We start from the raw sequence: 27,532 nt of genomic DNA on the forward strand, positions 1-27,532 counted from the left end.
CTGTCCAGTCATGGGCAATGTCCTGATATGTACACTTATAAGCTATTTTGGTAAACTTTAGCTGAAATTACTGGAGCTGGTCCAGGAACACTTTTTGCTACTGAAGGCTTCACTGGCCCAATCTGCAAATATTTAAAAACTACCTACAGGAATGACTTGACAACCTGTCACTGTGCCTGCTCAGTGCCTAGCTGAAAACTCCGTGGCATCCATCTGGCAAGTGGAGGCCAGTCTCAGGGACACTCCTATGGCAGAGGTTGTTTCTCTTCACCTCCTTCCTATAAAATTACTGAACAGGCAGACTGATGGTCTGTAAAAAGACTACAAATAGCAAATAATTACGGTCTGAGTTGCCCCTGGTTTGCAGGGCCCTTTGTATGCTCAGAAAAGATGCATTCTTCTGGGAGATGTCTTATTCCTTTGGGATGGAAATAGTTCATTGCCATATCTAGGAAATTCAAAATTGCTCAAGGATTTGTAGCACTTGCTGTGAAAAAAGCAGAGCAATTTTGTATGTAGCAGGTGGATGAAGTTGTCAAAGCATTTCCGGGCAAGGTGCATAGTGGAAGAGCCAGAAATCAGCTCCTTTCCAAAATCAGTTCTGTCTGACTGCTCCTGGAAACCTGGGACTTTGTCTGCACACCACACACTTCACACAGGCCAACTGCCAAATGATGCTTCACTCATCCGACTTATTTGCTTAAGGAAAAAAGTATCTATTCTATCAGCTCTTCCTTCACTTATCTTTTTTGAATAGCATCATTTGCAATTGCACTAGTTCACAATTGTTTTCTGGATTGGATGACAGATTTTTGACTTCTAACCTAGCCCTACAAATTTTAGACGTTTTAACGTAACTGAACATTTATTAAATACTTGGAAATAAATACCAAAGATTTTCCACAACAGAAATCACAGTATGAGTATCTACATGTAGTATAAACCAAGCCGTTGTATTGCAGTGCTTTATATTATGACTTAAAAATCTTGCACAGTTTATAAATAATTGAAAAGTCCAATTCTAGCAAAGATAAACCACTATGTATATTTCTACGGTCTGTGTGTGTGTGTGTGCACAGCAGATGTAATCAGATTTTATCTATTGCATAGCCAATATTACTCAAGAAAGAGTGAGAAGGACACAGCTTAGTTTTTATCTCCATTTAATTCACATCTCCAAAGTTAAATTACATTTATATAGGGCATTTATTTCTAAAGGACTGCAAATAATACTATATGCCAAACCTTTAAGCTCCTACATGCTGTTTTTTAAACAAACGAATTGCCTCTGAATTTTTTCATTTGCACTATATCTAAACACCTTTAGGGTAGAAAATAGCTGCTTATTGGTATATGTTATGCAATCAGCTTTTTTTATTTTTTTAAAAAAGCACTCTACAAACCTCACTCCCACTAAAACTGAACATTGCTAGGATGCCTTTAACCTGGAAACCAAACGACCACGTTTTATTTTCTTCACATACCACATACATTTGTATTGGTTGTAATAGAATTCCTCTGAGATAAACATTAACGATAAGCAACCATCAACTTTCAAATGGCTGAACACATCCATCGGAGAGAAATGATCTGCGCTTTCAGATAGATGATTTGGGGATGATAGATATCATATTTAGACATAAATCTCCTGAATCATCCTTTCTCCCTAATATTTTTCATTAGGGAACTTTAAAAGTATAATTTAGAGAGTAAAATATGACATCACTTTTCATACAAATCTAGGTCTAATCTTTCAAAACACCTTTTCATAACATTACACGAGTGCATAGTTTTCCCTTCACACATGCACCCACCTCCCAGGGGCATATAATAATGGAACATTAATGGTTTTACCTTTTCTTTGCTAACTGTTTTAGATTCTTTCCTCTCTTAAAAAAACTACTGTAGAAGAAAAAAAATTATTCAGAAAAACTCTCACCGTCAAGAGCCAGGGAAGACACCTTTCCAGCACTGAATGTAGTACTTCCCACTACGCCAGTCTTCCAGTTAAAATGCATCTCCAGGCAAAATCAGTTACAAACCACCTAAAACTGGCAGACTCAATCTCTAATTGGAATATCCTTTCTCACGGAGAGCCAGGAGAGTCTCCCCGAACGCCAGAGACCAGGATATCCTGCTGTCAGAGAGCGGAGCTGAGCACCCTCTCTAGGCAAGTTCAACGCTATGCGTAGCAAACTCACAGTTTCTTTCGTTGAAATAGGAAAGAGGCACAGAAGGGGAAAATAATAATCAAGACTACTCCAATATTTGAAAAAAAGAAAAGGGAGGTTAAATTATCTTCCTCTGGGAATGCAAAAAACACACGTAAATGTATGTTAACAAACAACCCCTCCCTACACTAGTAAGATTAAACAAGAAAAGGAGCTACCATCTAAGTTAACAGAGAACAACATTTAAGAATACTGTTCCTACCACTGACCTTGCGAATTCCTTAAATAATGATGTTTATTAAGCTGAGGACAAGAAAATCACCTTGTCATATAGCAAACATGCATATGTTCTATGAAACATCTGAGACAATGAAAACCTGAAATTATTGGAGCCAGCTGTTAGGAAGGCTGTTCAGGGAAATTAAGCACTAAAAAGAATCTTGAATATCATATAGCTTTGGAACTTAGCTTGCCTAAATATTCACAATCCAAATTCCATTTTAATTGATAATGACCATCATAAAGGAGTCTAAATAGCGTTGAATATATATTTACACTCCGCCATATGTGTGTATATATAAGAAATATATAGCATAAAATAGAAACTTATTGTATCTAATGAATATGTTCATTTAGATATATTTGTGTGCAAATGTACATGTGTGAGAGCACGAGAGAGACAGTGAGAGGGAGATTGAGATTAATGCCACCAGTCTGATTACAAAATCCATTTACTATCAGGTCATGCTAATGCACTGGTTCTTACTCTTCCTAAATGGCAAGATAAGAAGAAAATTCAATAAACAATGACATAAAAAAGTAGTGTGTTGTAAGATAAACACATAAAGGTAAAGGGGAATGTGATTTGTACAGTCATTTCAAAGAATACTCACAGAAGAGTATAGCATAACTATAATTATACTACATATACTGCTAGTATTCACCACCTACTCTGAAGCGTTTGGTACTTTGCATACTGTCTACATACCAACTAAGAAAAGATAGACTTAGAAAGATATTACGTTAACAGCCATGGTCACTTAAGGTGATACTGAAAAGGGGTTCCATTATGTTTTATGGGGGAAAAAAAATCTGATCATTATACAAGTCCCACAAGATGACAGTCTTATAAGAACTAAACAAACTGAAGGATTTGTTTTTTCTTATGTCTTTTCCTACTTTTTTCCTACTTTTTCCTCCAGAAGATACAGCTAATATTGAACAAACTGTTACAGTATGCTTAGATTTGAAGGTCCTTGCAAGTTCTCTGGAGCATGAATTATTCTTTTAGGTTTTTGACAGTATTCAATACTATACTTTCAAGTACAGTCGTTAACAGAGCAGCTGTTCACTGGCACAAAGGGCAGCTAGGAAACAACTTCCTGTTGTCTTTCATTTTTACCTGGGGTTAATTGGCCCTTATGTCTTAGAATATTTCCTAATAGTAATAGCAGTAGTAAGAAATAAATATTTGTAAACGCTTGCAGATAATTCAGCTTACAGCAAAAACTGCAAAATTAAACAAATACATTGTTCACTTGTTCGGTTCTAATGTTGTCTAGTGCCTAGAGTAGCCGATGCAAAGTAAGTATTGGCAAAGAGTAGCTTCCGAAGTAAATGCGCATACTGCCTAGGCTGTTGAGTGCTCTAAGCAGAAGTGGTCTGCTATTATAAAATTCAGCAAATGAATGATAATTCTACTCCCTTCTTCAAAGACAATGGAATAATACGGTTGCCATAGATACTTTTTAAGTTCGTAAAAACACTGAAATATCACTTAATGGTCAAGTCTCAGCTTATCTGATTAACCACAACTTTCCAGACTCCATTGGTTTACTGTGGTAAGTCCTTATTCTCCTGTTTTCTGCTTGAGTCTTCTCTCTATTAGAAGCCTCTGTGTGAAAAAATTGGAAAGGTAGACAAAACATTACAGGTATTTTAATGTTGAAAAAAATGGTGGGTCATGGTTCATACCTGCTACTATCTCAAAAGCTCTGAATACCTCCATATACCAGCTGCAGGCAAAAAAAATTGCTGTTCCTAACAGCTTGTTCTGACTTGGACTGATTTTACTTCTTTCACATAAATAAGGAGAATCACAACTGGCTGAAGAACAGCATGAAGTCTAGAACTAATCATGCAGTGTTTTTTTTAAGGCTCTCGCTCTCAGGGAAAGTGAAATCTTGAATCACTCCATTAGAACTATATAAGACCTAATAATAACTCGGCAAAATTCCAATTTGGGTACATTCTAACCAGCTAAATTTGCTCTGTATGTTCATTTTGGCTGACAAATCTTTCTTCGCTTGTTGTTTTTTGCAAGTATGTCTATTTATGAATTAAAGTCAAAAGAAACGAGAATAATTTCATTTAAAGTGTAGCTTGATTCTAGTGACAAGAGAATCAACCTGTATTAGTCTGAAATTTATTAACATTTAATTGTAGAAGATATTCAGGCACGTTCTGTGTACAGGACAATTCTTCTATTGCCATAGACTTTTGGTAGCTGACAATTTGTGCAGTCACAAGAAAGATTATTAATAAAAGAAGACATCTGAAGTTTGCTGAAGATAACAGAACTGAGAGTTGCAGCTAAATACACAAGGAAATGTAATATAAGAAAAAACATTTGAAATTTGAGGACAGATGGTATGCTGACGTTACTTGAAACGGCACTGTATCACAGTAACACCCCAAAAAACAGCTATTCAACTTTGAGGGTCACTGAACATTGTAAATTTTCCAAATGAGCCCCAATTACAAAAACACCTGTGCCCAGTAATTTTATGCTAATCCAATGAAAAGTACAACGTTGAGCATGAAGAGTCTACATTATTTCTCATTTATTATCTGTTAGCCTGTTGTTTTTCTGTTCTATTTCAGTAGAGGACATAATTGCAAAGTGAATTTAAAGGACACCTTCCTCAGTCTGCCAAACCAAAACAAGTATCCAGTTTTGCCTTTGCTTAAAAATACCCACACTTGTTATTCATGCAGCAATGTGCAATAAATTATGCTATTATAAATATGAGGCTAAAAATGTGCATATGTAAGAAGCTATAAAATGAACCCATAGGAAAGTACATCTTATCACTAAAAAGCAATATAAGATTTCATCATTATTGTCAGCAGCAAGTGACACTGCACTCTGTACAAGATGCTAGTGGGAATGGTAAAATAATTGCTTTGCCTGATTATCTGTTGGGATTTTGTCTGTTACTGGGTAGGTGTTCCCACAGCTGCCTAGAGCTTTTGTCTCATTTTAATCATTTGGCTGATATGTAAAGAGAAAAACACTTTTTGAAAAACACATCTCCTATTTCATGAGTGTAAATGAAAGTTTGTGCCTTAAAGAAGAAATACGAAATTATGCTTCATATAATCCAGTTAGAAAATGTAACATGTCCCGTTAGATCTGTTCTACTCTGTTTGAAGGCCTCGCTTTTGTTAATCCTAGCTTTTATAGGAGAGAGAAATGTTTTATTGCTATACAATTTGGTTTCTTTGAAGTCAACCAGGCTAATGATACAAACATTTTCTGCAGGCTAGTCCTGCTCTAATGATGTAGCGAAGCACGAGTTGCATACACATCATGCATTTGGAGGAGAGCCAACTGTTGTGGGAAAGCTGTTGATGTTTGGGGCTTGGTCCTGCAAACTCTGAGGCACCACTGCAGCTATTTCTGCGGAAGCTGAGCACGGTCAGCGCCTTTACAGAAACACCTGGAATTCCTGCAAGGAATCCCTTTTTTTAAATCCCCCCATACAAACTTTTGCTATGACCTTTCTAAACCGAGATTTCCTTTGGAATAATTTTCTATCTCATCATGGATTTTAAGGAAAACGCTTGTGTAGTATTATAGGATTTCAGTACCTGCATTCAGATTTCACAGTGCTACAGTTAGTTACACTGCAAACATTTTTGTAATTCATCCCATAGTGCACCATTGAAGTCTGCAGGCAGCCTTTGCGTAAATCTCTCAGGAGCAATGGATCCTAAAATCTTGACTTATATCATATAGGTGTTTACATGCTGTTGGACTATTTAAGAGTCTAAAAATATTGCTAAACTGCTTCCATTGCACTTCACTGCACCCAATACACCCCAAACAACATTACCTAGTTAAAAGGAAAAGTAGAACAATCTCTAAGGTGGCCAAGAAAATAATTACATTTATTATGTGAAAGTTCTACATAGTTTGCCTATAAATATGACTGGATTTATCATATAGCATGTCAGGACTTTGTTGATTTATTGTACTGTAAGAAGATTTACTAGACTTCTGGCATCTGTATCATTAATCATTTGCATTTCAATTATAAACTTACTTTGTTGATTCTCTAACCCAAGCAAAAGAATTTTATGAAGCTAAAACTTTGTCTGTAAGGGGCAGCTTGAGAAATTATTACATAATCACACATCATAAAAGCTGTATCTGCTTTTCATACCCTATAATTATTGAAAGGATCAATTCTGTGAAATGTTATCTTCTGCTACAGGCCTGATGTAATTAACAAAGTTATTGGAAAAACATGAGTTAAAGGCAGGATTGGGTCTCCTATGTTTTGCTGCCTTGTACTATCAAAGAAAAATGTCCTTCAAATTTTGTTTTTAGGTAAAGTTTTGAATTCCAAGAAAGGAAGGATAAACTTCAGCATGACCTGCAGGGTCTCTTATGACTCTCTAGCAACACATTGCATAGACTTCATTTCCAGGAGATCTTTGTAAGTATAGATAACAAATTTCAAGGTTGTCCCAGTGCACCTTCAAGACAATCCTCCTGTGAATGTGACTTGCCACCACAACACTCCTGCAACTTGCCTTCCAGTGTCCTTCAGAACAGTAACGGTATCGCCAGCAACAACTTTAGAGGACTTACATAAAGACAGAGAGAGAGATACAGAGCACTGGCTGACTGACCTATGTAAATCATAGCCCTAGAGTAGCTGAAAATTCATCAGCTAGATAGTCCTACTCATTAAAAAAAAATCACAACATTAGCAAAGACTAGATATCAGAACACATACGAGAAAAAAAGGTAACCACTGTAATACAAAAAATTAAACGGGCATTAGTGACAAATGCTAAGTGAAAAAGAGCAGATATAGTATATTTTGATAATACGTGCCATGGAAACTAACAGCAGCAGATGGAGGTACCTACACAAGGTTGCCTTCACCTTGTCCCCTTGTTTTTAATTCTTGCTTACCCCATCAAAAATTGTTACCTATTTGAAACAGTGAAGAAGGTCCACATGTGGTCCTGATACCAATTAGCATGCTAAAACCAGCGTTCCTACAGTGTTTTTCAGTAGTCAATGCCACTATTTTTATTTTATGGATGGAAAAACTGATGTATAGCATGGCAAACCACAGGATCACTTAATCAGAAAAAATAATAGGAATAGAACTTCGCTTTATATAGTTGGCCACACTACATCATCTATGGCTTACTCCACACAGGGACTATAAGTGAATAACAGTCAATCAAAATTAAGACTATTGGGGTAGAATACAGAAATAATTCAATCTCCAAAGGAATGCAAGTACTATTTTAAGTCCAAAATTTGTGTGGTAAGTGCATACAGTTTAGACTTACTGAGATTTCACAAACATTTAAAATATAAAGAAGGAAAGAAAAAAATCTGGATGGCAAGTTAACTATATAGTTTACATTCTGCACAGAAATAGCAAAGCTTTGGAAATGTGTTATTTTTAAAAGTAAAAAGACCTAAAAATAGCCAACTGCAGAGCACTGGTTGTACAGCACCATACTGCACAGCAGAGCAGCCCCAGACATTCATTTGTATTATGTGTTAAAGATACCTACACCACATCAGTATACCATATTTCTCTTAAGCCCCCAGTGATCTCTTACTGTGTACTTTGAAAAAAACCTTCTTCAATAAATAATATATATGTTTTAATCTATAAATGATATAGCTAGAGATAAGCTGCATTTTTAAGTGTTTTCCTAATAGTGATTTAGACTTGCTTGCCTGGAGATCTCATATGCGCCTGTATGATATAACACACTGTAAGCACTGTAAATATCTAGGCACAATGTCATTGATTGAGATGAAGGGTCACCCTGACTAAATTTAATTGCTTTTGGCACTTAGATAAACACCTTACTGCCTTTTAAGTAGAATTTTTATGCAAGTCAGTAACTTTGTTTTTGCACTTTAGTTCAAATAAAGATGTGCTCCTGCTATTTTTAGTGCTAAATTCACATTGAGACATTCTATGCAACTCTACTGAGGCTAGTCTAATCTTAAAATCACATATTTGAGATGCTGAATTTTTGCTTTCACAAGAAACATAGCATTTTTCTCCCATTTGATTTGCAGTGGGAGTTGGACATTAAACTTTCCCTTGTATCTTTGAAATTCTCTGGGCCACTGTACCGTCACGTCCTGACAGAAACATAAAGGAAGATGAATGAGGGAACCACCAAAAGACATATTTTGTTCAAATATCTAACAATTTGGAACTACAGCTATGCTAAGCTTCATGATAGTCCAAATCACAGTTTTAGCTTCATAACTGGAAATTGAAACGGAGGTGCTCAGCTCTTTCAGGGTTAACATTTCCACAACTGAGCTTAGGTTCTAGTCCACACACACCTGTAATTTTCTACATGGCAGATGATGCCAACATGTAAGTAATTAATTTGTAAGGTATTCTATAATCATTTTATTATCAAGTAAGCCTTTCTGGTATTCATTCAGTAGTACAGTAACTTAAAACAAATAAACTGAAAACAATCAACTTAAGTCTGCAAACCCTGATGAGTGTAGGATGCTACTAAAGATACTACATATCTCCTTTCAAACCTGCAAAGGAAAAACAGCAGCAGCTAAAAAAGTCCTTTCAAGACACAGACAGCTCAAGAGTAACTTCTTCAGTACTCACACTTTCAGCTGATCAGTGTTAGAAACTTTATAGTTTTTTCACTGTTTGTCAGACAACTATTTGAGAGCTGGAAGCAGCATGACATTTTCTGCCTCAGATCCTCGGTATTAATTCAGAAATAACCAGCCATTTCAACAGGAGAATATTCATCTGCATCAGCATAATATTGATCTAAATCAGCTGAGAATTTGGATTGTGTTTCTGTAAAATGTTATTTGTTTGTTGTTTGTTTGTTTTTAAGGCTAGGATGCAATTTGGCTATGTGCAAGAGCTATTCTATTATCCTTCAAGTCCCTGGGTATGTGTACATTTTTTGTTTATGACAATGAGATAGATTTGTTTCATTATGTGCGTGGATCACTGATGTTATTTACTATACAAGCACAGGAGAACAGATTCTTAGCTTTCAAAGGTTACTGAAAGACATGATCTGTCAGAAAGGAAAAAATAATACAGTAATCACCATAAGTAAACAAATAGCAATAAAACTATCTCTATATAAATATATGGATTAACATTGACGTTTTCATTCTAATCGTACTCAAAATGACAGATCCAAGAAAGTCAACGAACAGAAAATCTGTAATTTGGACCAAGGTGATACAAAAGTAGAGAAGAAGCAACCAAAATAGTTTCAGTTTAACCTCACATACCTCTGACCTCTCCTGTTCCATGGTGAGGTTAGTATGATGCCTAAATAAACAGCACAGCAGCACTGGCAGCATTCTACTTTAATTCAGTTATGAAGATAGCCATTATCTTTAACTTGCATCATGTCAGTTTGGGAGGCTGAATATGTTTTCTAACAGCTTATAAATGAGACATACATTTATTTTTACATAAATACAAAAATTTTCTATAATTCCTGCCTAATGATTCCTACCTATTGCAAACCATTTAGAATAATAAAAGATAGTCTAAAATCAATCTAAAAATCAAGACAGTGATATATTTTGACTAAAAATAAAGGGCTATCTTTCATAACAGAGAGCAGACATACGATTACAAAGAAAAGAGAGAGTCGTTTGACATACTACTTACTAACGAATGAATTTGTTTCCACATCATTACCTTCACTGCATCCACCTTTTCCCCTAGTAACTTCTCAGTAGTATGTCATGTGCTTATCTGTGCCCTTTCTCTTCACCATTTGGGCTGTTGCCTGGATTGCATACCAGCATATAAATTGCCAGGGCTGCACTGGTGTCAGTTGTGATATAAATGGCTTGACAGCGGAGGACGTTTTGCTGCAGGCTATTCAAAGTACAAAATGCATCTTTCCATGTGTTTGGAAAGAGCTTAATTCACATTAGTGCAATTTAAATAATAAATAGTAACGGTCTGGACAGCAAGTCTTAGCTCCTCAGGAGGCATTTTGTTCAAAGAAGTCAAACGCTTCTAGCAGTACTCAGTACAATACAGTATGCCAGATGCTAAATTATTGTCCAATGGAATTTACTATCCCGGTCCAGATTTTTCCTATTCAGCTCTTTTATCTAATACCTGAAAATCAAAATGTACTCAAGGGTAATAGAGAACAAGCAGCGGTTATAATTCTGCCTAACTGAACTATGGGCTGTAGGAGGAGAGGGAGAGTTACCTTGTTATTTCTTTCAATGAATGTCCATGTAGAGACAGGTAGAGCCTCCCCTTGAGAAATTTCACCAGATCACAACATTATAAGATTGGAGAGAGAGCCTGAATTAGGTGTATATAACATCTATACTTTTGCTGAATTTCTGGTGCTGAGGCCATGGACAAAAGTATTAATTTAAAGAGTTTTTAAAGAACTGGAAAACTAGTGGAATAAAATTCTCAAGCTAGACATCATATTATTTATGGAAAAATTTTGTAGTCAGTATTATGCCAGGAGAGGCTATCCATCCCCAAGGTTTTTTCTGTCCTTAAAATTTATCACAATGAAATAAATTCATAATGTAAACTATCACATTTCACTGATGTCAATATATTACTCCAGTATGGTATCATACAGTGGCAGCAGACAGGAGAAGCCTAGCTTTCAAGTTACTCATGAGCACTTATGTCTAATGTCGCAATGCAATTAGCTGACTTGATATGGATTATTTCACTTCAAGCTTTTTATGATACCCATTTGTTTAGCAGTAGCTCTAGAGGTTTATTGGAAATGTATCTGTAGCTAAAATTAACTAGGTGTGAAAAACAGAACTTTTTATTGGATCATCACAAATATAGCTAGCATTATTACAGAAATATTTGCCAGTATATATATATATCTATTAATTACATGTATAATTCTGATGTAAACCTATAATTTGCATTCCTTTAATAATTACTAAACTTTAATGTCTGCATTCTTACAGATCAGGCAAATTGCAATACCTAAATATTTTGTAGTACGCAAAGTTCAAAGATAGCTAGGGATATGGGTAGATAGTCAAGGATACAAATAAATCTATATAGATGTATGCCCCGAAACACATATATTTATTTTTGAAAACTATTTTGAGCTTGGTATTAAAACAATATACTTTCAGCTTCCTGAAAAGTTTTTTTCATCTTGCTCGAGCAGTATGCTACATTTTGGTTTTAACTGGTTTGAGAAAAATCTCTACCTTTAATAAGCATCGCCGCAGTTGTCACTGAAAATCTTTATTCCCCTTTCTATATCCTTATGCACCCTTACCAGACCCCTGTTATTGACTGCATGACTTTAATTACTGCCATACATCACGTGAATGATAATTGTATAAAATTATTCTTCAAAGAAAATACTGATTCTAATGCAATTTCCTTTCTTTCTAACATTTTGACAAGCCTTAAGCAGTTCTTGGTTCAATTTGTTTTACTATATGAAAGACATCTAGTTCAGTAGTCTCTTACAAACACAAACCAGTCCTGAGAAAGGTCAACATTCTGGTCTTGTTCTTGCACTCGCAGGAACCTTTCACCACCTGACATCATCTGCTAAGTATTCATTACTTAACTGAAATAGTGGCCCCAGTCTCTATTTCCAGTCAATCTTGCGTCAAAACAACAGATCAATTAAATAATGTAGTTAGTCGATACATACATACCTAAATAATCCCCTACAGAAAGTATATTTCTTTGTTGCATCTTCAGAAAAAACCTCCAAAAGCTATTCTAGATAGTTACTCTCCACAATAGCAAAGCAAATAACCTTGACTTCACAGTCAGAATCTGTAAGTCTGAAGTTTGTCTGCTCAAATCTGATAGCAGAGGCCAACAAGATAGGCAGACCCACATCAGATGGGACGGAAAAGGCTTGCTGCCTTACAAAATATTATCTGCTTGCTGTTTCTGAGGAAGGATAGCAGCAAGGAAGTGAAGACTTTGTTTAGGCTCACTCAGCCCATCTGCAAAAAAAAAAAAAAAGCCCTGATGGCCTTTATACATTTCTTTTGCTTTTCTGTGATGCCTGAACTTTAGAAATAGTCTATCCTTCATTGTAAAGGAGAAAAACATTAAAACTTTCTTTTACAAAGCATTAAGAGATTGGGTAAGTGTATCTTAAAAAATTTTTTTTTTGACTTAATAACATCTAAGAAACTGAAGCAATTGAATAAACACATTCTTTCAATGCCAGTCTTGGTTTTCCACAGCTATCGCAGAGGAAAAAGCCATTAGTTGCAGGATAATAAATGTTGTATAACAATTCTTACATTTTAGAGTAGAATTAATACAATGTCAGAGTAGGCAATTACAGCCTTCCCAGATGAACATAAGCAACTACTGAAGTTACGGTCACAGAGATGAGCATTTGTATTTGTAGGAAGACAAGGCCAAAGAGGTCCAACCCCCAGAAGAATTCTAGCCACCAGGAAGACAGTCTCAGTGAAATTGGAAACCTTCTGAAGCATAAGCTAAGTTTCAGAAATGATGAGGTCACTAAGAGAAACGCTTTTCCTTTTGAGACCTCAATTTTCTCCCTGATCATGCCTTAAAAGAGGCTTTCATATTGATTGAAAAAAGGCAAGAATCCTGGTAGAGGTAGCCTTTTCCAAAATACATGTAGTCCGCTAGCTTCCAACTCTCCTGGTTTTTAAGCCCTTCTTATAAAAAAGTCCCTGCCAACACGTTTGCCATCATGACTACAGTTACAACGTAGATCAGGACCATATTTTAAAGATATTAGACAGTATGATTCCATGAATAATGCATACCAACAATTTCAAAATAATAACAGAAAATATTAAATATGCATTTAATCTCCAACTCCATTTGTCATCAAGTTTACTTGAAATATTCAATTTAAGCACTATCCATTTAACTTTTATGCCTTGTGTTTAGTACATTCTGCTTTTCTTACGCTTGATGACTCAATGCAATATAAAATTCAATGCTACTTTTTTTTTTTTTTAAAATGGTCAGAGTGCTTTGCTCTCAAGAGTCAGTCAAAGATATTTCTTTGCATTTTCCAAATCACTCTTTGCTCAAGGCAAAAAACCTTAAAACTTAACTGTATCTCTAATGTCTCCCAGTTGGCTCCATACAAATATGCCATGCGAAACTTTGTAACGGTGGATTAATAGTACATACTGTATATATGGTAAGGACATTAATAATTATCATATAAACCATTAATGCATCCTTGAGCAGTAAAATTCTTTTGGAAGTACTCTCACAACTACGTTCAAGCTTGTAAGCCACTTAAAATGATTAATTACCTCTTCTGCACGTTTCATTTCTTCTTTTACACATAATATATTGTTCGAAAAAAGCATTAATACTAACAAATCTTAAAATATGTTCACTAGTGTGCAACTGCAGAGGCGTATAAATTCACTTTCTTTTCCATTGCTTTCATCAAAAAAAATGGAGCATTACAATGGCCAGACATCCTACATACGCTTTTTTTTTAATAGATCATGTAACGAAGATGTCAGGAAAATCATAAGATAATGCAACTATGCATTATCATCTTTCTGCTAAAAGTACCTTTAACAAAAATGAGAATTATTCTGTGTTTCCCTATCATCTCAGCTACCAACAGAAAAGAAAAAACGTATCTCATATCAAGTAACAGTTTTTTTTCCACGAGCAAGGGAGGGGAGATACCTGTAAAATAATAACATCTGAAATATAAGTAAGAGGATATCCTTCCCTTTCTCCTTTATGACAGAGTGAAAAGAAAACTTGTCCAAAACAGCAATGCCTAAGCTGGGCTAGCACTGGGCCCTATTTTCAGACTAAAGCAGAACTTGAGAAGATGGATAGATATAAACTGTCTTTGCTAATCCCTGGGCCCATTAGCGAGTCCATTAGCTACACCTAACGACCTGTTTTTTGAAGTTATTTAACACGTCTTCAGAAATTTAAATTTAATGTGGTCACATCACTTTTCCACCACTATCAAACAGTAACCTACAGTATTTTTATGACAGATGATGTACTAGATTGTGTGAGACTTTACAGAAACATGCAATAAGATATTAATTGAAAAGAGGATATTCTTTGGAGTTCTTCATACAAAGGCCAATCAGCCAGAAAGAGTGGTAATAAGTGCTTACCAGTTACTTTCTCACCTCATTAGCTCATTGCTAATTTTAGAGTCATAGGAACCCTGGGGTAATACAAGTAATTCCTACTTAGATAGTATTTTTACTTAGTATAAATTATGATGGACCAGCTCAGCTATTTGCACTGTGACAAAGAAGAGTGAGGTCAAACAGGTAATCTACAAAATGAAGGCAATTATAAAGATCATGCCACTACAACTTGAATGAGAAGATAATAGTTTGGGATACGGGCTAAATAAGAGATGTCAGATGCCTTTATTCCAATTTCCCTTGATTGTCCTCAGTCAAAAAAAGCCTCTAAAACTAATTTACTTTCAAGATAATGTGCTAATAATGAAGTCTTCTTTAAAGGGAGTAATAAAATCAAACAGCTTCACCTTTCTATTTAATTTCTCTGGTGTTAAACATTTTCCAGGGCATCATAAAAGTTTATTAAAAATTAGTCACTGAAGAAAAAGGACTCGTTGTGTAGAAGCTTTCTGAGGAAACAGCATAAACACACCCACGCTGAAGCAAATTCAAAAAATGAAACGAGATACAGGAGGAGTTGTCATTCTATTATGAATCATCATTAAAGGAAAAACAATACAAGACTACAGCTGGCATCTAGCTGATCATAATAAGAATAAAATCTGTAAGCCTGCAGTGAGGTATAAAAAGCAGAAAAGGAGAGACTTTCATGAAGAAATAGGTCATACCAATAAAGCTTCTACAATTAAATTACACTTTTTTCTTTTTTAAAAAAAAAAATTTCTTAGTGCATTAACCTTACAGATACTGTTAGTATCAGAGGTTTGCAGGGTAACTACCTCAGAAGGACACACACATTCCTTACGCTCTCTGAAACTTATAAAACAATGCATGGTGTCATTTTTCAATGCTATTTTATTCTCAGCATGTTTATGTGTTAGGAAAGGGTTATATGATTGTATGTCGTTATCACATATTACAAAATGTGGCTGACTCTGCATTTAGTAATTACCTTTTTCTTTTTCTAATTATGGTTTCCCAGTCCCAGTGCCGAATGCAATGAACTACAGGTCACTGAAACTGCAGGTGTCAGTGATATCTCATTAACTCTGGCAGAAGTAAAGTCTGAGGAACCAGAAGTAGAAAAGCATGAAGGCACCCCAGAGGCAGGCTTTCCAAGGCTTTGATAGAGCACAATTCAAGGCACTGCTCTTGACATTCTTACTGTTTTCTTATAGCTAACCGTAGATATGATATTTTGTGACCTTAGCTTCAACCTGTTTTCTCTGACAAAGTTATGAGGATACACACTAATTTTTTTGTCTCAACTGTGAACACACAGTCAATTTCCAATGAAATCTGAACACACTTCATGTGGTATCTGTATTGGTCCGTATTATCCTGGAGTGCAATTAAATGAAAGAACAGCTTTGCTCCATGTTTTTTCATAGTTGCACAGAATTTTCACTTAGCACCACAGCAAAGAAAACATTTTTGGTTTAAAACCCACCATTCATTGTTTCAGGTCTCTTACATTTTGTGGCCTTTTTTGACACAAGCCCTTTAACAAAGTTGCCTCTTTGAGGCAACACTGGGCCCAAGGTACTCCAAAATGCTAATGATACAGGAAGAGAAATAGTATGGTGGGTTTTACTATCCTTGGATTTAAAGAAGGAATAGGAGATTCAAAAGGAAATATGTAGCCAGACAGAGTGAGAGAATAATGCTGAAAAGTAGGAAGACAGGAGACAAGATGAGTATTCAGCAGTCCAGAACAGAAGAATAAAACCAGTAGGGAGAAAGAAGAAAAAAAACTTGACTGCTATTACCCTTCTCCTCCCTCACCGTCTGAAATAGCAGATAACTGCAGATAATGATTTAGCAAAATCGATGAAAAATTGGAAAAGAACAGTCACAAACATTTTGGATTACATAGCATTACTACTATTTGGTATACAAGTCCCCAAAACACAGACTATGTTACCAAAAAGCTTGTAAGTATTCTGAATTTCAGGTATCCAGCTCATTTCATAAACATCTTTTTAATTCAACCTAGTATCTTTTCTGTTTCAAAATAAGTCCATTTGCCTGTTTTTTGAGCTCTGCAATATGGTTATTACAAGAAAGATTTGGGTTGTTTCCTGACATAATGCCATAACATCAGTTTGAAATTTACTGCCTAAAGAGAAATAACTTCCAAATTATGTATTCTGTATGTTATAATAACAGAGGTCACCCTGAGTAAAAATAATTGGACACCTTAGAAAAGCTTTCAGAGTCTCAGTCCTTCTTATAAGGACAAAAATAAGTCCATAATTATATTTGTGTTGTTTCATAGGTTCTTGAGTGAAGAATTTATGACTGCTTTGTTCAAAGGGTTGGAATCTTCATTTTTTCAGGAATATTATGATAAATGATACGATCAGCAATAGCTCTAATTTTCGAATAGGTAAATTTTTTATTTAAATAATTTGTTCTGATTTTGATTCCTTTCATGACCTATAAAGGGAGAGAGATGAGATGATCTATTGCTACATTTGGTTGATTAATTTTTCATGAATCTGAAACTACTGTTAGTTTTCTAGGACCTGCAAAAATAATTTAAAAACACAATTTAAATGTATTCTCTGCACACTCTTCATAAGCATGGATTTGACCCAGCTTACACGCGTCAAACATTGCTTCATTCCTTCAAAAGGAATATGCATATAACTCTACATTAATTTTTTCATATCTAATATATGTATCACTGTATTAGACTATTCTACAGTATTATCATTAATATAATAGAAAATATTATATAAATAATATTTAGCACAAAATTAACTATTGTGCTATTATTTTACATCAAATACTCATACTTATCATTTCTAATTTTGTAGCTACTCTTTTCAGATGAAATGAGTGAGGTCCTGAGGCTAGATAAATCAAAGGTCCTTTATAAATATATTTTTTTTTAATCAAAAATTCTGATAAAACAAGTGAAGAAGCTAAGACTCTTGAGACTACATATAGCCTTGTTTTTTCAGCAGGCTTGCAGGCTTGCTCAGCATCTGTAGTTGACAGATGCTCTATGCACTTAGAGTGACTGTTAGCTTAAAGTCAACCTAAATGCATAAAAGTGCCAATTAGGAAAATTCAGGCTCTTGCGTTTCTATATTGCAGTACCAAAACACTTTCCAGAGTCTAGTCCCTTTCTGACAAATGGGAAGGTCCAAGTCTACAAAGCAACAGTCTCAGAAACTCTTATCCCTCCTGTCCCTTCAAGAACTCTTTCTTAGGCTTAATATACCTATAAAGTTCCCTTACCTCATTCAGACAGAGGAATGAATAGAATACTTATTTTTCCAGATTACATGTCGGACAGTATTTCATCTTTTTCTGGATTTTTACACTCATCAGTGTATGCTGTAACCCACAACATTCACTATATTTGAGGCGGAAACAAGAGCTCCCTGCAGCTGTTGATACCAGGAAAGGTAACCTTTCGACAAGCTAATTAGAGCAAGTTTTTATTTGTGTATTTTCTTGAAAGATTTTTAAAGCTTTTAAAAATGCATGCAGTATTGCAACACTTATTCCCCTTTCAAGTCTGTACTAGACATTACTTTTAAAAGATAGCTCTCATTCTTACCCAGCCTGTTGTTCCTACATCGAGACTAGGACACTGCTGTGGTGTTCCTAGGTAGTCCTTCCTTCAAGCTATCTACAACATGGAAGGGGTTGCTACTTTCTTCTTAACAGTCTGATATTCTTGGGTATTTCCGAGATAGATAATGTAGTTCACAAAACACACAAAAACCACTGGGCCTCTATAATGAAAGAATTAATTTGGGGAACATATGCAACAATGTTTTTGCATCTGGAAAAAACACTGCAGAGCGAACTAGTTGCTATTATTCTAGCATCCATGTCACAGTATTCCCCATTATTCATATGTTCAACTTTGTTAGTGGATGTAGAGACTTTTTCTCCGTTTCACTTGTGATGTAGCTTGCCGTTAATTTTCCAGAGTGTTACTGAAGCTCATTTTGTTGCATTTGGGACACAGGTATATTTACACTGCACAGTCAAAGATGTTTGAATGACACCTACTATCATTAAATTGTTTTCTAAGTTTAATGTTAATTTCTATAAGAAAGACACATTAAAAGAAATTAAAGAAGAAAACATTCCATATAATAATTCCACATAATTGGAAAGAAATCTATAACTTCACAGAATTTTTTGTTAAATCAAAATACAGTTAGAGCAAGAAATGCCTCAAAGGAAGTCGGTTCCAGTACCCACAGCATACACTGGCCTACATACGCCACTGCATGTATCCTAGTAAATGCCTAGATGCCTAATAAATGCCTAAATGTTCCCATCCATTAGCAATATTCTTGAAGCACCTAAATGCTTGCAAAGTTCTGGGTCCTCAGAAATTCATCTAGACGTTTTGTAGGAGTGCAGAGTTTTAGTCCTCTTCCTTCTTGTCCTTTTTCTCTTTCTCCATGCCCTCTGGAACGGGCATGAAGAAAGGAAAGGGCTACAAAAGCCAGATCTGCCATTTCTGTGCTAGTCTAGAAGTATTTTCCACTGACATAAAACAGAATGGTCACCTGCTGCTATTACAGTGCAAAAGAAACTATACAATAAAAATAATTGCCAACGGTCTAGAAAGTTAAAGACCAGACAATTCAGGATTAAGGATCAGCCTTCTGATTACGTTTGGCCTCCTCTGAGGTGTTAGTGTCATTGAACATTAAGGCACAGAGCCTTAAATCCATTTGTAACGGCATTTGCCCTTACATCAGGATTATGATGAGAACTCATAGTAAAATGAGTTTCGTCTGACATATTAGTACCAATTCAGATGGTAAATTCCATAGCTTACGTTCTTGTAAGATGTAAAGATTATTAACTCATTTAATGCATGCCACAAAACACACCTCAGATGGTAACTGCTTTTGATACTTTAAGCCAACTCCTTCTATGGCTTAAATGTAAAAATATGTAAAAATTTCCTGTTACTACCCACTACTCCAAATCCCTGAGCTATCCACATCAACAGCTTTTTAATTCTGATTTGCGTTTCTTTAAGTCACTATCTCTAGAAAGACCAAAATACATCAGTAGCAAATTAGGTTTTCAAATGAACCTTCACAAGAAATTTGGCAATTTTCTTGCCTAATTAACCTTTCTGTACAATGTTTTTTCTTCAATATCATCTCTAACAAGTACTATGAGGGGAGATGCTAGAAGAACCTTAGCTGTTATGGTCACCAGCTACAAATACAAATATATGATCGACCTATTTGCACTTTTTAACAGGAATCAATCCCAATTCCAGGGATGATTGTCCCCAGGTGATACAGATACACTGTATGATGTACCCTTTAATTACAACTTTAAAACCAAGTTTGACATTTTTAGAAAACATTTTTATGCTGGATAGGTACGTCTTTGAAGCAAGATACTTATCAGGCAAAGTATTTTTTCTATTCTTAAGGTTAAACTGCTGCTTTTGAGATATGACAAGGTACATAAGCATTGCTCATCAGAATTTCCCATTTTTACATACAAAAATACATTTAATTGATCATATTTCTACACACCTAAAAAATAATCGAGCCTACTATTTAAAAATGTTCATGCAAGTCTTAACAAAAAGAAAAAGCTATACATCTGTAGTTGGAGCTAGCTGGGTTGTAAGAGGAAGACAAACCAAGGAATAGATACATAAAAAGGGCTGTCATTACAAGAAAAAGTAAAAAAGAAGCCTTCCAAAATACAGTTCAGCTGTAGCGGGTATAATTCTGGAATCACTATGATTCCTTGACAACCTATTACACAGTTGCAGATTTCAGTTGTTTTATAATCACAGATAATGCACAAATTTATACTAATGAGATGTCAATGTGTGGACAAGTAGGACTGCAAGCTATTATTTTCTCAGACATTTTCGTGGCATACGCTAAGCGCAGAGAAACATGAGCAACGTCTGTTAAAGAGGCAATATCGTTTACTCAGGCACTTGGATACAGCAGACTAACTGCTGGTTCTCAAAAGACTGTAGCAGGGAAATACTGATACATTTTATAAACAGGAATATTAAACACAAAGTCAACAGGAATATGGAAAAAGAAGGAAGAGTATTTTGTGTTTCAGTCAAAACTTCAAAGGTTTAATTCTAATCTCTTAGAACAAAGAGCTCAAATGCTCTGTAGTCCTTTTGTCGCACCGCAGTAATACCTATAAAACCAAGGAAGCTCAAATGCTTCAGAGCCTTTGACCTACATCGCACATTAAACACAGGCATAGCAGCCTGTTAGACCTTATCTTTGAGCACTCCTATGTTTTTGAGACAGAGGCACAAACGTTTCCAGGCTGAAAAGATGGATGATAAGAACAAAATAGACAATACTACAAGCCACATTAATAAGGAAAAGTGTGCTACTGAGGTCCCAGGGTACAGCTCAGTATGACCTAAAGGAAGAGTCCAGTCTCCTGCAGAACATGAAATGAGTGATCTCAGTCTCAGTGAGTGCTGATATAATATCCCCATGCAACGTAACTAAGTAATATACTCCTTTGTTTCTGGTGGTGATAATTTTTGGAAAGGAAGGCTTCTTACTATAAAATAACTATCAAGGAACCTACAATCCTTACTGCAAGAATAGCGATATGAGATCCAGTTTCCTTATGAATTTTTAGTTTCCGTAATTATATTCTGCTTACTGAAATTATATTTCAATATTAATTGCATATAGAAAGATTCATTGATTTTTTGTTTCAACCTCTGTACTGACAGTACATATCAATAGGTGCTATACGGAAACTACAAATTGATTACCAGTAGCAACGAGTAAGCAATTCCTATTTATATTTTTTAGAAAAGTGTTTTAAGGCTAGCTGGAATTTAAGGGGTATATTAATTTGTCCTTTAGTTATCCTTTTGTAAAACTTTCATTTTTATTTGAAATCACCGATTTGTCCTAGATCTATGCAGTTAAATACAGGAGCAAAATACAACCCCGTAGTTGGAAATAATCAGGATAGTAGTTAATCACTATAATTCTTGACTGTATTAAAATGATTTAATGTCAAATAGTTTTCACCAGAGCACTTTTCATCAAAGCTATGTATCATTTTAATATCTTAGTCAGAGACTTCATAAGTTGAAGGAGATCTTGTGTGACCCTACCCCTTAAAAAAAGTACACGAGACTTTTGCCAAAAATCTGTATTTTGGCAGTTCAAGGAGCAAGGTTAAATATCCCCCAAGCAAAGCAAAGACTATTTTGGAGTTAACTGATTTCAGTAAAAAAGAAAAAAAAGGAAAAAAAAGTGCCTCCAAATGAAAGATCATTTCTAAAAGTTTAAATCTTTATAAATCTATATATAAATATATAATTGTCCATTTTAGAGATGGGAAAAGTGAGTCACAGTGTGAAAGGAAATGTCCCATGGAAAAGCGGAAGGTAGATGTTCTTTGTTCATAATCCAATTGCCAAACCTGCTGGATCACATCCCTTTATTTTTTTTTTTAAACTAAAACTATGCTTGACCCCTGACTTGGTCCTAAGCCCTGCCTGCAGTAGTTTGAAAAACAGGATCAGAGATAGGCTGGCTTGCCTTAAGTAAGATGCTGTTTTGAAAGCTATTTCTAACTGCATTATATCCCCAAAGACCAGAGTGGGCAGAAGAACAAGCCAGCCAGGGTACAAAAGTCCAACTATAACAACGCATCTGTTCTAACGTTCAGGCTTGCTCCCAGGCTGTCCTTCCCATTTCTTGGATATCTTGTACAATTAGAATATTTCCTATGTCCTATTATCAGTTTCATTCAGATCTCTTCCGGCTACAGATGCAGACTAAAGAAAACAGATCGAAAGAGATTCCTTCCCTTTGGGTGTCCCATAATGTTTTATGCTTCTGTATCAGTTTTTTTTTCCCAATATAAACACAATAAGCAGAAACTTTTTTAGTATTTAATACTGTATTACCACAAACACGTTATCAATGCCCAGTAGGTAACTGATCCTATGAATTTGCATCCTCACTTATCTTAGATGCAAATCCATCCTCCTCGTAGATATGCTATGCAGACATGGTTCATTTACCAAGTGACAGACAGATTTTTGCTCCTCAGCAAGGAAAATAGCTGTTTCCCAGCTTCTTAAAATTTTACCAACATCAGAAACAGGCTTAGAATTATCCTCAAAATTCATCCTAATCTTTCAATGAATTTTAAATCCTCCTTAGTTGCAGTTTTTTGATGTTCTTACAGGGCAAACTCTCAAGGTTGTTTAAAAAAAAAAAAAAAGGAGAAACCATACCTTAGTGCTTGTCGCTTGAAAGGGAACTTTTGAGCCCTTTGTCATGGGGGCCGTCAGCTTCTCTGCTGGATTTGCAGGGATCAGATTCCTAGCGGGAGGGTGATTGTGCAGAACGGAAGAGAGGCAAAGCTGTACAGTCTCCTTCAGAGCTTTCAACTGTGACTCCTGGGGAGAATAAGAAATCATCAGATCTCAGAGATGTGTTATTATCACCAGAACTGCTTGGTTTCTCTCTCTGCATTAAACCAAACATTCAGGAAAAATTGCTGCTTTTTTTTTTTTAATTAAAGAAAGAAATTAAGGCTGTTTAATGCATTTTTTAATATGATTACCCCATAGGTTACTGTGCATTACACATCAAGCTGCCCAGGAAGCCATTGCACTCTTCTCTTTCAGCCATGCAATTTTATCCATATTAATTATTGCGAAGACTTATTTAATATTACTTAATCTTAAAAGGAACATAAATACAATCTGGCAAATATTATACAGTGTGTAGACTTCTACGTATAATAGTAGACAGAACTAGATGTTTACCTGCATCGCAGACATACACTTTGCATGGAATTTTACACCCTTCGGAATAATTAGTATTCTTCTACACATTATAAATATTCATTTTATTCCAACAGAAAGATGATTTACCTCATGCACATACATGTACACATTGTGCTGTTGTCTGACCTTCAATCTGTTAAAAATATCATTGTCCATATCCATTACTGACCATAAAGCAGAACTAAAACTTAAGTGGTGAATAAGCTGCCATTCTCATAATGTTTACAAGATAGTGCTTGCAACTGAAATCTGGGCCAGTCTGGAAGAAAACCAGTCAGTACAGTATTCAAAAAAAAAAAAAAAAGACCAAAAGACTACCATAAAAATACTGTTCATACACAGCACAATAAGGGAAATAAGACATGGAAAGGAGCTCACTTGTTTGTGAACAAGAGTATCTTTCCCAGAAGATGCATGCGTTGAGGAGGAACACTTTATTATTAAAGAGGACAGTATGAGTGGATACTTATTAACATGTATGAACCCTGAGTCAGACTGAGATGTCTCTAACACAGCCATTTCAGCATTTCTGAACGTCCCCACACGTGCAGCATACACCTCAGCTCTTCTTGCTCCACCATCAAACAGCTGCCAAGAGGCTGTCTGATGATGAGCAGCTGCTTCTGTGAACAGGGAAAAGGATTCCTCCTGCACAGGGAGGAAGTGTCTCTTGATCCCAGGAAGAAGTTCAACTGAGGCTGGGTCCTCTGGAATCACACTCCTCCCGGAAATCCCTCTAAATAGCTTCTAGTCCTCTCACCTCCCTCCTGCCCTGCCCTCCACAACCTCCTCTGCCTTGGAGACTGCATTATATTTTGCCAATTCAAAAGGCAAAAGCAGAGTACATTATTATGTTTTCATCCTGGAGGCAGCAAAGTTTAACCCTGACTACACTGCTAGGAGACCTCTAGGACGTCAGCACGAGAGAAACTTAAGGAAATGCAATTGGAACAAGGATGTGATTTTACCAAGTTTCACATAACCTTTGAAATATCTGACTGACTGCTGGTCACAATAAGCTGTTTGCCAGTCAAAATACTGCCAGCACATGATACATGTTCTCATACTTCCCAGACCTGTTTATATTCTTGTTATATTGCTGAATTCAATACACAATAATTTGGGCTGTGGTAATGCAAAAAATTTCAGTCTTTCAGGGGTTCCCGACTGGCAGTAGAAAACTGCTGTAGTGTAAATATACTTATGAGAGACACTAAGTCCACTGTCAGGACAAAAAAATTTTAAGAGAAACATTTAACAGAAATGTCTGAAATCTCTGAAAAATGCAATAAAATGTCTATTTATAGGCACAGCTTGAGACTCAATGGCTCAATTCTTCGTTTCAAATATAGCTCATGTTCCAAGAGCACACATCGCTTTGTATTGTTTCTATTCCTTTAGCTGACACTACCTGGGCTAACATTGTCAAAACAGTTGATTAAGTCTTCACTGAAGATATGGACGGACTTTTGGCCATCCCTAACTCTTTTTAGTTCATACAGAAATGCTCTCAAATAGGGGGAAAAGGTGCTTTCGACTTTAATAGCTATATTACTCTGCAGTTAGAACTAGTGAAGCGGGGGTACTTCTAGTCTCACAAAACTATCTCACAATCCCAATGATAGGAACTTTGTCTTTCTCCTTCATTTGTGCTGCTTTTTTAACTCCCTTTGCCAGCTCCATTACCACTGCATTTTCACAGCATGTGAGTAATGATGACATCCAATGAATATCTCAAAGATAATTTGCCAAAATACGACAACAGCCTTCTGGTCAGCCTAGAGAGACACAGAACCAAAACTGTGCCCTAAATTATAATCCTATATTATTTAACAGGAAAGAAAGAGAGGATCAAAGAAGCCAGTTGGGTTTGCTGCAAATCCCCTTTTAATTTGCAGACTGAATTCCTTAATAGCGTTCTCATTAAAACTTCCTGATGTCAAACGTTCTTTGTCTTCTGTTTCACAACTGTCTGCATTATAATGAACAACTGTATTTAGAGTATATTTACTGCAAGCATTGTGGTCTTGTCATTGCCACAGACAGCAGATTGGCACTGACAGCAGATGAGTGCACATGTGTATGAGTGCATACGCATGCAAAGAAGGAACATGCTTAATTTTTAGATTAATTTGTGCAGCAGCTCAGTTCAGTGTACTAACAAGAAACATATATCCCACCAGAAACTCAGCACACAGGTCTGGGTGGTGGCTATTGTGAGCATCACTTGCACAGATGACCTTTGGCAATGCTGGAGGGAAATCCTCAGCTAAGATGACGACTTCAGTGATTACCGCATTGAAGATCAAAATAAAAGTCTTTAGTACAAGGGACGTTTTTGTGTGTTTATACACACACGTACACACGTATGTATATATTTGTGTGTGTGTATCTCTCTCTCTCTCTCCATATATAGATTATCTATATATACACACAAACATACACTTTTTTAAATTTCAATAGAACCTGAAAATACTAGAAAACTAAACATAAAAATTAGTCTTCAGTAGTATGTTGAATTTTTTTTCCTCACTCTTCAGTTCCGTCTTTTGGCATACATTGTCCATATTTAAAAACACAACCACCATGTCAATTAACCAAAAACTGAGACAGAATGTGTACATAAAAGTCCTAAGTGGTAAAAATTTCAATTCCTGTTTCTTGGAAAGAAAAGAAAAACAGAAAAATTTCAATTGAGAACTTAGAATGATATTGTAATTTTATTTAAAAGGTTAATCTTGACAGTCGTAAGAGTCCAGAATAGGTTTCTCAATAAGACTTTCTCCCTAAAAGACCTCAGAAATTCAAATTCAAAAATTTCATTCTACTGAGACTACTCCATTTTCAATATTTCACTTCATCCAGTAAAGAACTAAAACTGAAATATTAGAAATTTCATCCAGATACATTTCTCAAGATTTTAATGGAAACAATGAAACACTTTTGGATCAGCCATTTTTAGTCAGAAAATATTATCCAGGAATTTTGAATATGCTATGGAAAAAATTACTGAAAAAAATAAGGCTTGTAAATCAAAATTCATAAGACATTTCCCGGACTCTCAACACACAAGAATGGTTGGTAAAAAAAAATTCAGTTTCCTTTTCCCTCCAGTTCCATACTAGGTGGAGCCATTGCTCTGTGTTTAGGGGACAGCATGTTCTTTCTGCATGTACCTGAAGGCTAGGAAGGAAAGCAACCCCTGCTACCCCTCAGATGTAGCTGGGTACCCCAGGTTACTCACTCGTGAGCGAAGTGGTGATCTCGCTTGCAGCTGAGTGTCCAGGATGGTCCCGTTGCACAAAGATCATCAATGGGCAGACTCAAACCTACCTGAGAAGGCTGAGGAGATTAAGTACCTGTTCCTACCATGGTCTGGGCAGCTGATAAACTGCCTCCCTGTTGCATCACATTTTCTCTGCAGATACCCTAGATCTAGAAGAACGTTTCACTGTTGCTCACAGGAGTGTGTGTGTCCTGGTTTGCCCCCTGCCCAGTTCCTCTCTGCTTGCCTGTCACAAGCCCTGACGTGTGCGGATGCGCTCCGCAGACAGACGACCTCCTTCAGGCCTAGCAATCCCAGCAGACTTATGTATTTCTCTACTGCATCCTACTTGGAACTACAACTAAATCTCAAACAAAAATCGTATTAGCTACAGGCACATTCTCTTTAGTGTACTTTAGTGCACAAAGAATCTCAGCCTGCTGTTTACTATGGGTCTTTGAGATGTTTCTTTCTAATTTGACTGCCCTTCACTTAAATAACTTTGCAGCTGTGCTTAACTCCATGCGTTATAATTAGGCCCACTGACTTCAGTACAATTACTCCCACGTACGTGTAATTAAGTATGCACCTAAATCTTTGCAAGACTTTCATTTATTTTTGTCAAATTACACTGAAACACTCATAGCTGATAAACACGCTTAAATTACTTAACACGTCTTACTTTGTCAAGGGCTGCCTTTTCCAATTCATCTTTTGCAACTGCTAGTTTTTGCTCCAGATCCGTTAGCTGTTGTGCCTGTGAGAATAAACAAGAAAAAGATGATACAATCTACAACACAAGTTTTTTTCCC

The 27,532-nt window shown here is 36.0% G+C and overlaps 1 protein-coding gene across 3 annotated transcripts in view; it reads right to left on the bottom strand.

Moving 5' to 3' along the window:
- Window positions 1-27,532, bottom strand: part of LUZP2 (leucine zipper protein 2) — a 200,155-nt gene that overhangs the window by 17,688 nt on the left and 154,935 nt on the right. For all 3 annotated transcript variants that reach the window (XM_009688373.2, XM_068945328.1, XM_068945329.1), the window contains 2 exons: window positions 27,403-27,477; window positions 22,898-23,062 (listed from right to left, as the gene is read on the bottom strand). In XM_009688373.2, the coding sequence (XP_009686668.2) occupies window positions 22,898-23,062; window positions 27,403-27,477 (240 nt within the window). The remainder of the gene's footprint in view (window positions 1-22,897; window positions 23,063-27,402; window positions 27,478-27,532) is intronic.

This window comes from Struthio camelus, chromosome 5 (assembly GCF_040807025.1).
Source record: "Struthio camelus isolate bStrCam1 chromosome 5, bStrCam1.hap1, whole genome shotgun sequence".
Classification (NCBI taxonomy): Eukaryota; Metazoa; Chordata; class Aves; order Struthioniformes; family Struthionidae; genus Struthio; species Struthio camelus.